The sequence below is a fragment of the Heterocephalus glaber genome, unplaced genomic scaffold, assembly GCF_053883595.1.
Source record: "Heterocephalus glaber isolate CG9 unplaced genomic scaffold, H.glaber_assembly_v1.0 deba00001610, whole genome shotgun sequence".
Taxonomy (NCBI): Eukaryota; Metazoa; Chordata; class Mammalia; order Rodentia; family Bathyergidae; genus Heterocephalus; species Heterocephalus glaber.
This window is the reverse complement of record NW_028258381.1, coordinates 38,524,891-38,537,321: the sequence shown is the minus strand read 5'-3', so window position 1 is coordinate 38,537,321 and position 12,431 is coordinate 38,524,891. Positions and strand designations below refer to the sequence as shown.

Below are 12,431 nucleotides of genomic sequence, written 5' to 3'. Positions count from 1 at the left end.
AGTCTAATCACCCCATCAAGTAGAATAGTCTATGCAGAGGGAAAAGACTAATGAGAGAATCATGAAAGAAGCACAAGGGCTTGGAGTTCTAAGATCCCAAGCCTGGAGGTGTGGAAACTGGTAGCACCATTACAGCAGGGAACACCGGGGCCGGGGATTCAGCTCAGTGGTTCCGCCACCTGCCTCGAAAGTGCAAGGTTCTGAGTTCAATCCCTGGTACCAAAAAAACCCCAAAAACCAAACAATAGGGAACATCAGAGACATTAACAGGGGAAAGAAACAGTGACATTCCCAGTGGCCTCCTAAGATGTGTAGTCTTTCACTTCCCCCAATTAAGAATCTGAGAGGTTCAGCAAGGGTCAGGGGTTGGGCTGAAGTCACAGAGCTAAGACTCAAATCCCGACCTAGTTTCAAGTCCACCAGTTTGGTAGTGCTGGACATGGGGAGGGGTCCATGAGTCCAGCTGCCAATATCCAGTACAGAGTTAAAAATTTGAATCGGAAATTCTAGTAGCACTACCCTTAAAAAAAAAAAAAAAGATTTTGCCAGGCATATTGGTATACGCCTGTAATACCAAATTCTCAGGAGGCTGAGGCAGGACTGCAAGCTGGAGGCCAGCCTGGGCAACTTAGCAGGACTGTCAAAAATTTTAGGGAGGGGGTGTGTCTGGGGATGTGGCTCAGTAGAATAGCACTTGTCTAGAGTGTCCAAGGCCCTGAGTTCAATCCTTGTCATCACAAAAACAAAAGATATTGACCATCACCTGGGAAGACGGCAGGTAAAACTAAAACTACAGCAAGAGGATGCCAAGAGAACACAAAAGTGATAGAAACAGGAGCCTGAAGATTCACCCCGAGAGACCCCAGTGGGACAAAACCAGCACCACACAGAGACACAGCTGGGAAGAGGAGTCATTCTCAGAGCAGAGGAGCATTTTCAGTCATAAATGTGTGAGGCATCACATGTGTGCTGCAAACCATGCTTTCCAGAAAGCCCAGTTCTCAGGGCCCCGTCTTGTCATTACCCCATGCAAGTCACCTTTCCACTATGAGTGTGGTCAGAACGGGCTCTTCGTACTGGGTGGCGTCTTCTTCCCCCTGAATATGTGGGGACTCTAGTGGCATTTCCAGTGGCTGGATGCCAACTGGGGATATTTCTTGCCTAGGGACGTTACCATCTTGCTTGGAAAACTCTGGATAATCAGAGAAAGATGAGGGAGAGCGAGATGATTTTTCTCCTTTTTTGTCTTTTTTCTTTTCTTTCACCATTGTCTTTGGAAGTCCTAGTTTGCTTTATACATATAAATCCAATGATTCTTTTGGTTGACAGCTATTTGTTTCCAAGCATTGGTGAGTATTATCTGGAAAACAAAAATCCAACCTCTAAATACCTGGAGGTTTCATTTGTAAAAATTTACCATTAGCACACAATTATCATTCTCTTTCTTTTTGTTTTTGGTACCAGGGATTGGATTTGGGACCTTGTGCTTTTGAGGTAGGTGGCAGCCCCACTGAGCTACATCCCTGGCCCTAGTTATCATTCTTTTAAAGCCTGAAAATAATTACAAGTATCATGAGTTTATGAAAATGTTGGGCCAGGGATGTAGCTCAGTGGCACCGCACCTGCCTCACAAGCACAAGGTCCTGAGTTCGATCCCTGGTACTGCAAAAAAAAATTTTTTTTAAGTCAATATCGCACTGCTTCTTCCTGAAATTTTTTAAAACATTATTTCTTTTCAAACAGTGCTGCAGTAAGGATAGTAATCCTTCATGAAATGAGTGTGTAACCTCTACATTCTTTTTTTTTTTTGGTACAGGGATCGAACTTGGGTCCTTGCGCTTGTGCAGCAGGCGGTGAAACCACTGAGCTAAATCCCTGGCCCCCTCTACATTCTTGCATGCTATCAATTTACCTTAGCAGCTCCTCTCCTAATATGCTAGCTTTGTAAAGGGCTCATGAGCTGGATTCAGGTTCCTGCATCACCTATTACCAGCTTGGTGTGCTTAAGCAAGTTGCTGAAGCTCCTTCAGCCCTCAAGTAGCAAATAGGAATAACAGTACCTTGTCTCATGACAAGGATTCAATGGGATGAAGCACAGAAAAATCACTAACAGGATACACAGCAGTGAGTAAAGTGAGGGATCACCCTGGCACTTTCCTGTTTTTGAACTTGAAAACAGTGGCTGCCCTGTCTCTAGAGCCACCACTGAGTGGGTCTCACAAGCTAGAGGGGAAAGGATGTGCTAAACAAACGTTTCTTCGGGCCCACAGGGCTTGGGGCTGCGTTCTGAAAGGGCATTAATATTCATGACCCTCCAGAACAGGCCCCGGCAAATCATCCCAGTCCTTCAAGAAAGACACACAGGTGAGGGACAGTCAGGCTCCTGCTGGAGCGCCCTGCGGTTGGGGTGGCTCTGCTTGTCAGGACAGCATCCCCGGGGCACCCTATTTGCAGACTGAACCCCACTTACAGGCTTCTCTCTTCCTTGATCCCTCCTTTCCACCCGCTACCAGTACACCCCTGATGACGGTACCTGGGTAATTCGGTCCAAGCTGCTCTCACCTCCTACCTGGACAGGCTTTCAGTCCTTGACGAAAGTACAAAGAAAGCAAACTTTCTCACAGTGCTTCCTAGTTATTTCTTCGCGGTTCTCAGGTGGCTTTTTCCCTGCGGGGCTCCTGGGGCACTGACCCACTGGGTCTCAGCGGCTCTTCCAGGCTTGGAGGGCACAGAGGTGACACTGAGCCAGTGTCAGGAACCGCTGGCCTGTCACCAGGGCAACAGTACCCACAAGCCCCGCCCCTATTGTTCTTAAAGGGGCCACAGCAGCAAGAAGTGGCCGAGCGTGGCATTCTGCCCTTGTTAGTCCTGGAGGCCACGAGGAAAAGGCTGGCTGCCTGGAGCCAGACTTGGCCTGAGATAACATAGTTCTGCTATTCCATGAAATAGGAAAAATTCAGACATTAGTTCTCCATTGCTGCCTTAAAGAAATTACCACAAACTTAGTGGCTTGAGGCAACACACATTTATTATGTTACAGTTCCCCTGAGTTTAACAGGGCTGGCTTCTTCTGGAGGCTCCAGGGGAGGACCTGCCTCTTTGACCTTCTAGCTTTTTTTTCTTTTTTAATTCTTAAGTTCTTTGATTGGTCCATTTTAGGTATACAAGTCCTTTAACATTTGTCATTAGGTGCTTGTACCTGAACATGATGCATCTTGGTTCTTACTTTTTCCCCATTACCTGTGTGCCCTTCACTCCCTCCGCCCTTCCCTATTTACATAGATTTCATTTCCATTTTTTTCTTTTCTCATAGTTTTTCCTTTCCCTCTTTTCCTTTCCCCTTCCCCTCCCTTCTCTCCTTAGTCTTTGGACCTTTTTTCCTATTTCAAATTATCAGTTATTCATTTTAATCATTTTAACTCTTGTTTACACTATCAGTTTCTCACACTAGAGAAACTATTCAGTATTCACACGTGTGTCCTATTTATTTCACTTAAGAGTATGGCCTCGATATGCATCCATTTAGCCATAAATGACTCGTTTTTCATTCTTTATGGCTGAGTAGTACTCCATTTTATTAAAAAACCCATACCTTCTTTATCCAGTTTCCAGTTGATGGGCACTTGGGCTGTTTCCAAGCTTTAGCTACTACAAATTGTGCTGCTATAAACATGGGTGTACATATATCACTGTGGTATGATTCTTTTAATTCTTTTGGGAAGATTCCCAGCAGGGGAATAGCTGGGTCAAATGGGACCTGTAGTCGTAGTTCTTTGAGGTATCTCCATACCGATTTCCACAATGGTTGCACCAGTCTGCACTCCCACCAACAATGGAGAAGGGTTCCTTTCTCCCCACAGCCCAAAAAGCATTTATTATTTGTTGATTTCTTGATAGCAGCCATTCTTTCTGGGGTGAGGTGGAATCTCAGTGTTGTTCTCATCTGCATCTCTCGAATGACCAGTGATGCTGAACATTTTTTCATATATTTATTTGCTGCTTTTACTTCTTGTTCTGAGAAATGTCTATTCATTTCAGATGCCCATTTTTGCATTGGGTCTTTGAATTTGGGGGGTCTGATTTTTTTCACTTCTTTATATATTCTAGATAGTAGTCCTTTGTCTGAGGTACAGCTAAAAAATTTTTCCCACATTGTAGATTGTCTCTTAGCTCTGTTGGTTTCTCTTGCAGTGCAGCTTTTTAATAAAATCAGATCCCAGTTGATTCTTTGTGCTAGTTCCCATGCTACTGAGGTTTTCTTTATAAAGTCTTTTCCTATGCCAATGTCTTCAAGAGTTCTACCTAACTTATCTTCTAGCAAGTTTAGGGTTTCTGTTTTAATATTTAGATCTTTAATCCACTTTGATCTTAGTTTAGTCCATGGTGAAGGTATGGGTCTAGTTTTAATCTTCGGCAGGCTGAAATCCATTTATTAAATAGGCTGTCTTTCCTCCAATGAGGGTGTTTGGCTCCTTTGTCAAAGATGAGGTGGCTGAGTATGTCTGGAGTTGTTTCTGCATCTTCTAATCTATTCCACTGATCCTCAGGTCTGTTCATTTGCCAGTACCATGCTGTTTTTATCATAGTAGCTTTGTAGTATAGTTTCTAGTTGGGGATTGTGATACCCCCTGCCATGACTCTGTTGGCTAGAATTGCTTTTGCTATTCTAGGTCTCTTCTGGTTCCAAATGAATTTTTGGATTGTTTTCTCTAGTTCTAGTGAAGTATATTGTTGGAATTTCAATCAGGATTGCATTAAATCTATATAGTAGTTTTGGAAGTATGGCCATTTTCACTATATTGGTTCTTCCTACCCAGGAGTAAGGGATGTCTTTCCATTTTCTTATATCCTCTTTGATCTCTTTTTTCAGAGTGCTGTAGTTTTCAGTGTAGAGGTCTTTTGCTTCGTTGGATTGATTCCTAGATATTTCTTTTCTTTTTTTTTTTTTCCTTTTGGTACCAGGGATCAACTCTTCTTTCCTGATTGGAATAGCACTTTCTACCCTGGCTGTGCTGGGGAACATTGAACAATAGTGACCGCAGGCCCATCCAGTCACTTCCTTCCAGCTGAGCCAAGAAACCACCTTCGATTTATTATTCCTTTCTAAAATTAAATATGCATCAGGGTTGATAAGCACTAACCCCGAAAGACCATAGTTTTAAATTCAGAAAATTAAACCAATATGAATTTATCGTTGAGAATTCAAAGTTACAGAATAAAATATTTCCAGCCAGAGGAGAGGCTGGGGTAACTTCCAAAGTGCTCTTATTTTAAAAAACATGTTCTTGGGCCGGGGATTTAGCTCAGTGGTTTCGCTGCCTGCTGCACACGTGCAAGGACCCGAGTTCGATCCCCAGTACCCAAACCAAACCAAACCAAAACAAAAGCATGTTCTTGCCTGTATACAAACATATACACACACAGATGTGCATGCACTCTCTCTCTCTCTCTCACACACGTATTCAAATACAGAACAAGGACGGTTCCAAGCAATGCTTCACATGGTCTGAAAAAATTCTCAGGATCTTTTCTTTTCTGGGGCAGGGGTCTCACTATGTTGCCCCAGCTGGTCTGGAACTCTTGTGCTCTAGTGATCCTCCCACCTCAGCCTCCCAACAGGCACAAGCCACTGCATCCAGTTTGAGATCATTTTTAAATTGATCTGGTACATTTTTTTTAAGTAGCAGGTTAATTTTGAAACAAAAAACAAAAGAAAACAAAAGGTTACTTCAGACCCTGTCTTTCAAAACAGAAAAGTCTGCAATAAAATTTCTAATTCTCGGAAGTGAGAAGTGTCAGTTCTGAGAAATGACTTCCAGATTGGCAATGTGCCTCATGGTTGGCCTTCCATGGGGACAGTTCCAGGGGTGGTCCATCTCGCCCATGTGGACAATAAGCTTCTTCATCTCGCTTGTGTTAAGAGCAGTTCCAATCATCACCTGAGTACAAGACACAATGGTTTGCGGTTTTAATGTGCTCTTCAGAAGCACTCTTCTCTAAGACTGGACAAGGCTACAGGAGCTCACCAACAATCCCTGAAACACCTTTCCCCAAAAACCTCCGGCCCCCGCCTTTCTGTGGGCTCAGGGGCTCCAAGACTCTGGCATAGTAGCACCAGCTCTCCGGGAGATGCCAACCTGACCTGTCTACAAGCCAAGCACTCTCAGCAGCTCCAGCATCCAGCACCTCTCATCTGCGTCCCACCAACACCAGCATGCCATATGCTCTTCTCAGCCAGCAGCAGGGTCAAAGGCACATTGCCAGGTCGCTCTGTGCTCTTCCTTGCTCCTGTCACCCACTAATGCACCCTTACTAGACTTCATGCCTGTGCCTCCCTGCATGCACAGCCCCCCTGAGCCACAGCGGTGCTGTTTGTTCCTCATGGACCATGGACCTGGGTGTCCCTGGGCCACACTTCCCCCTCCTCGGACTCCTGCTCAAAGGGCCTGGCCCACTCTCAATGGAGGAGCACACCTGTTCCCCGCTCCAGCCCTGCTCACTTTCTGACATGTACATGGAGGGGAACAGACAACACAACACAGACTGAGATGCTGTGACCCTGAAGAACAGGGACAGATGGAGGGGGACAAGCCCAAACCTGTTGGGCACTACCTTTCCTCCTATAGCACGAGGCACTAGCACAGCCCAAGGCTTCAGGTAGAGGAGGGCCCTAACCCATTGCAGACATACAATAAACAAGGTAACAGATGTAAGAAAAGTGTCACACATGGTGGGGAGGAAGCCAGACGTGAGAGAAGCAGAGGTGGCAGGTCCAGGCAGGGGAATAGCAGAAAGGGTATGAGGCAGGCAGGAGCCAAATGGCCGGCAGCCAGCATGCCTGGAGCAAAATGGAGCAGGACAGAAGAAAGCCCATGAGGGCCGGCAAGCGAGACAGGAAGAATCAAAGCAGGATGGGAGGGGAGGTGCAGGTGCAGATCCACAGCCCTCTGAGTCATCTCTTACAGTGCTTGGCGACGAGCACTGGCCACGCCCACTGACGCCGGCTCAGACTCTGAGACGGAAGGTCAGTATGAAGTCTTCACCAAACAAGCACCTGTGCCTGCAACTCAAGTTTGGGGCGCTCTTCTAATTACACTCTTCTGCAGAGTAATTTCACCCGAGGAGGCTGGGAATTCCATCTGAGCGTGATCTGTGACCCCGACACGTCCCTTGAGGCCTAGACTCACATATGTGCTGCCTGCTGACACCCCACTTGGAAGTGAATGTGGCCTCACCTATCACTCATCTTCCACGGAGCTCTGGCCCCTCCCCTGCCCTCCCCAGCCTTAACTCCCAGGCTAGAACCACATGGCAGTTCTCTGCCCGCCAGCTCCCACCACAAGAGGCACACAGCCATCCTCGGGCCGCCATGCACTCTCTCTCAGCCCTCTCCAGGCAACCTTTGGCTTTGCTCAAAGCCTCCCAGCCTTGACACTTGGTCTTTCTTCTATCCAGAAAGCCCTTGCCCAAGGGGATCGGACCTCACCCTTCACACAGCTGCTCCCGACTGCCTCCCTCCCGTTCACCTCATTCTATGGTCACTCCCTACCCCAACATGCTGTCTGAATTTCTTTACTTGGTGACCTCTGTCACTGATTTTTGTGCCCATTTCCCCCACTGAACTATTACCTCCACATGGGCAAGGACCTCACCTGTCTAGTTATCTCTGTGTTCTATCACCTGGAACAGGGCAAGCTACACTGTGGGGGCTCAAGAAATGTCTGTCCAATAAAGAAAGAAATGTAGCCAGGTGACACTCACTTACTTTAAAGCACACTGGGCACCCAGCCATTGCTACGACTCTCCATCAACCATCTGAGTGGTGGCAGGGACACAAATGGATGCCTTCACATAGCCCCCATAGAACACCGACTCACTGACCCTGCAGGAGCGTGTGCTACATCATCTCAGCCTGGCAGCCACAAATCTTGCTTGACCGATGCTGGAATTAATTACCCATAAGGGCCAGGATGAACAAGGTATACATAGAGCTAACTGTGTGGGGACAGATTAAAGCTGAGATGGAACATCACTTCACAGAAGTAGAGAAAGCGGTAAGTATGAGTCAGCGGTCAAAGATAATGCAGACCCAACAGCTAGTACATTGTATTGAAAGAGACAATATGGCTCTCCATGTATGATGGAGGCTCCAGACCAAATCAGGAGCTGAACTGAGAACCTCCCTGGACCACCAGCATGAGCAGACCTGCGTGTGCCTGGCAGCCGGGCTTGCTCTACTTACAGACTTCCGGCAGGCTCTGGAGGCGAACATCTGTCTGACTCGGGAGGGCCGGCACATGACTCCAGGGCTGTCACTTAGCATGAAGATCAGTTCATCTATATCTTGGGGTCCAAAGGTCCAGTTTTTACTAGTTGGCAAGGAAATCAATTTAGCCCTTTTAGTGACTGGAGCTAAAAAGAAGAACATTTTAAGAAAAATCTTATTATTTAAGAAATGTGTGTCACTTGATTGCTACTTATAATAAACATCTGAAGGAGAAGCAGACCCAAAATGTTTTTTTGAGGGAACTTTGTTCGTCTCTTATAAAACGGAGACTGATCTATATAAACTTAAAATTGTTCCTAGCTCTAAAAAGACAATTCTTAGCCCTAATTAATAACTTACCACTTTCATCAATGACAAAATCAAACCCATTCTTTCTGAATATTTCCAAATTTTCTATCAGGACAGCTTCATTGATGGCAGTTAAGTTGAGAGTCTGAGGTCTGAAAAACAAGAGATTCAAACTACAGCTTGAAGTCAAAACTTGTACCTATAAAGCTGAAAAGTGAAATGATACTGATACTTTAAATTCATTTAAAAAACACAACATGAAAATCACTTTTCAGCTCTATACCTTTCCAGTATTCAGCTAAGTGTCAGAGTTCCTTCTGGTTTTCTTGGGGTTTTTTGGTACCAGGGATCAAACTCAGGTTGTGCTTATGAGGCAGGAACAGCGCTGGTTTTCTTCTCCTTATAAGGTTCTTTTTCAGAGGTTAAAGTAGCTACAAAAGTACTTTGGTTTCTTTTCAATCTGATTATCTCATCGATGACTTAAGTCTTCTTTTGCTACTTTTTTTTTTTGGTACTGGGGATCGAACTCGGGTCCTTGCTCTTACGCAGCAGGCAGCGAAACCACTGAGCTAAATCCCTGGCCCCTTAAGTTTTCTTTTGGATCCTCTCCTTAAGGATAACAATGTACCAGGGCTGGGGATTTAGCTCAGTGGTTCCACCGCCTGCCTCACAAGCACAAGGATCGGAGTTTGATCCCCAGTACCAAAAAAAAAAAAAGGATAACAATGTACCAAAAATGGTATTCTTGGGCCGGGGATTTAGCTCAGTCAGTGGCACCACACCTGCCTCACAAGCACAAGGTCTGGAGTTTGATCCTCAGTACCAAAAAAAAAAAGCTATTCTTTCTCTTTACAATAAAGCTAAGTTGAAAAGCTGGGTTGGCTCATTACTGGCATTTGAAAACACTGATTAGAGAACAAGTATTTTGCTATCCTGCTCCTTCCTCTACCGGTATTACTTATCCATCCATCCATCTTCCTACTAGCTTTATGGAAGGCTTAATAAGACAAATTCTAATAAACGTAGGAGGCAGCATGGTGAGCAAAATCAAACTCAGTCTCTGGCCTAGATTAGTAGGAAAGAAAGATACTGAACAGTCAAATCAATTAAAACCACTAGCAAAACGAGAATCAGAAAAATAAAACACCAGTGCTGTTAAGAGCACACTTGTACAACAAGTGAGATTTGGCCCTGGGACTGAGGAAGGATTCCTCTCCCCGTAGGGAGGTAAACTTTGAACTGAGCTCTGGGAATAAGGCAGTGACTCAGATAATAGAGGGAGAGAGTGGGTGCAGGATGAGTGTTCCAGGCAGAGACAACTTTTGCAAAACTGCTCCCTCCAAGGGACTGCTGATGTTCCCAGCGTCACACACAAAAGATAAACTTCATTCTTAAGGGCTCTAGAGGCACAAGTGTAAGGAATAAACAGAAGAGGATTTAGGAAATGCTAAGAAAGTCAATGTGAGGGGCCGTACATTTAGCTCAGTGGTTCCGCCGCCTGCCCCGAAAGCGCAAGGACCTGAGTTTGATCCCCAGTACCAAAAAAAAACAAAATAAAAGAAAAAACAAAATAAAATAAATGAAAGTCAATGTGCCTAACTGCACAGGATTATAGGCAGGGTAAAACTCTTAGTATATGTGCTGCCAAAGCGAGCACAAGGCAGGGTAGAATTTTGGCCTTTATCCTTTAATCCTGAAGTGTAGCCCACCTGGGACCCAAAGTACACTGTAATTACCTAGGTCAACCTGCAATGCCACACATGAGGCCTTATTTATGCAAAATGGCTAAGAAAGAAATCTGTGAGAGCGGCAGCAGTATCTCAGTGTTATACAGTAATTTACCAAATGGTTTCGTTATTACCATTTACTCCTACTAAAAGTGAATTCAATTAAAACATTCTATAGGAAATAGAGTACTCAGTAAACCAGATATATTTTCCAAGGTGAGTTACTACTTAGCGGCATATTTCCCCAGGCCAGATGCACATCTGTTGCAGTCCCAGTTTATATTTCTACATAGTTTAGTTCTACCCAATGAAAATCCATGCCCTCCTCTTATATTTATGTGTGTGGTACCTAGGGGTTGAACCCAGGGCCTTTGTACTGAGCTCCATCCCCGGCTCTTTTTATTTTTTATTTTGAGACAGGGTCTCACCAAGTTGCCCAGGCAGGGTCCAAACTCTCAATCCTCCTGCCTCAGCTTCCCAAAGTGCTGGGTTATAGGTGCGGACCACAGTGCTCAGATTTGTAACTTTTCTTTAGAAAAGATTTCTGGTTTACAAGATTTCTGGGTTTTTCAGGGGATTTTTTTCCGGTACCAGGGATTGAGCTCAGGACCTTGCGCTTGCGTTGCAGGCGCTGGAACCACTGAGCTAAATCCCTAGCCCCAAGATTTCTGTTTTACATCATGGCCTCTCGGACAGAGGTCAGTAAAAGCAGTCAATTTGACAAAGAAGAAAATACCAAATTTTGCAGGACTGTCCACCCATTGAAACTGCTCTGCTCTGGAGGCAAAGACTGACCTGTGGCTCGGCTGCCTTTCTGAACACATCAGTCTACGCACTGCAGGTATGGATACTACATAAGCGTGCCCCAGTTGTCTTCACCAAAAGGGTTTTCTGGCCCATCAGTGAGCGACATTTTTTTATTTTTTGGTACCAGGGATCGAACTCAGGCCCTTGCGCTTGCGCAGCAGGCGGCGAAACCACTGAGCTAAATGCCCAGCCCAATGAGCAACATTTTTAAACAACTAAAAAGGTTCAGGGCTGGGCATTTAGCTCAGTGGTTCTGCTGCCTGCCTTGCAAGCACAACGTCCTGAGTTTGATCCCCGGTACCAAAAAAACCAACCAACTAAAATACCTAAAGCAAACATTGGGCAGGTTATTCAGCTTTGTCACCTGTGAAATGGCAATGGCAATGGTAATACCTTGTAGTTTATGAAGATCAAAGGAGCAAATACCTGTGAATTTCTTCAACAGTGCCAGGCACACAGCAAGTACTCAGTAAATCATAGCTATGACTACTAGTGCATAAGAAGTCCAAAAGTGGGTTATATGGAGCCAGGTGTCTTGGGCACACCTGTAACCCAGCACTCTGGGAGGCTGATGCAGGGAGACTGCAAGTGCGAACCCAGGTCGTAAGAGTCATACTCACAATTTAAAATAAGGGGTAGGGTTGTAGCTCAGTGCGAAGGCCCTGGGCTCCAACCCATACTGCAAAATAAATAAAAATCCTGCTCTACAGGCACTTGTGGAAAAAAGATATATAAGTATTCACACAGACACACATACAGGACTCCGATCTTACATGAAGGAAACACCTGGGAGGGCGCAGTGAAAATTCCGAAGACCGTGTGAACTTACGCGATGAGCTTCTGCGCCTGGAGCGCTGTGTGCTGCTGCAGCATCTCGAAGTTGTACTTCTCGTCTGCGGCATGCTGGTCCACCAGGAAGATGTCCTCCTTCAGCTTGGTTACTATGAACCCCAAATTAAACTGGCCTACAATCTCCATTTCTGCAAACATTGTTTTACTGAATGTAGGAAACATTAATTGTAAGACATTTCAAAAGATTATTCTTCCAATTATAAAACAGAAGATCATAAAAAAATCAAGCAATATAAAACATAAAATAATCTCAACAATAGCCACTTTCCAATTATTCACTCATCCAACTATCCAGAGATGACATTAGTTACTATTATTAACAATCTGGTGGCCAGGGATGTAGCTCAGCGGCGCCCCCTGCAAGGTTCTGAGTTCGATTCCTGATACCAAAAAAAAATTTGGTACATATATGTCTGTGAACATGTGTGTGGTGTGTATGTGTGTATATATATGTGTGTGTGTGTCCTGAT

At 45.0% G+C, this 12,431-nt stretch overlaps 2 protein-coding genes across 16 annotated transcripts in view; both read right to left on the bottom strand.

Annotated features, from left to right (window-relative positions):
* The window catches only part of Rsph10b (radial spoke head 10 homolog B), a 47,115-nt gene extending 44,302 nt beyond the window's left edge, over positions 1-2,813 (bottom strand). For 9 of the 12 annotated variants that reach the window (XM_004840458.3, XM_087195871.1, XM_021254752.2 and 6 more), the window contains exons 1-2: positions 2,534-2,813; positions 1,039-1,360 (exon numbers count right to left, since the gene is read on the bottom strand). In XM_004840458.3, the coding sequence (XP_004840515.1) occupies positions 1,039-1,268 (230 nt within the window). In that variant the 5' untranslated portion in view covers positions 1,269-1,360; positions 2,534-2,813. Of the gene's footprint in view, positions 1-1,024; positions 1,361-2,533 lie in introns of those variants that run through there. The other 3 variants (XM_021254750.2, XM_021254748.2, XM_021254753.2) reach the window with 3 other exon arrangements.
* A 2,113-nt stretch (positions 2,814-4,926) lies between these two features.
* Positions 4,927-12,431, bottom strand: part of Pms2 (PMS1 homolog 2, mismatch repair system component) — a 30,537-nt gene continuing 23,032 nt past the window's right edge. For 3 of the 4 annotated variants that reach the window (XM_004840457.4, XM_087195867.1, XM_021254735.2), the window contains 4 exons: positions 11,939-12,106; positions 8,627-8,727; positions 8,243-8,412; positions 4,927-5,939 (listed from right to left, as the gene is read on the bottom strand). In XM_004840457.4, coding sequence (XP_004840514.2) covers positions 5,796-5,939; positions 8,243-8,412; positions 8,627-8,727; positions 11,939-12,106 — 583 coding nt within the window. In that variant the 3' untranslated portion in view covers positions 4,927-5,795. The remainder of the gene's footprint in view (positions 5,940-8,242; positions 8,413-8,626; positions 8,728-11,938; positions 12,107-12,431) is intronic. The other variant, XM_087195868.1, reaches the window with a different exon arrangement.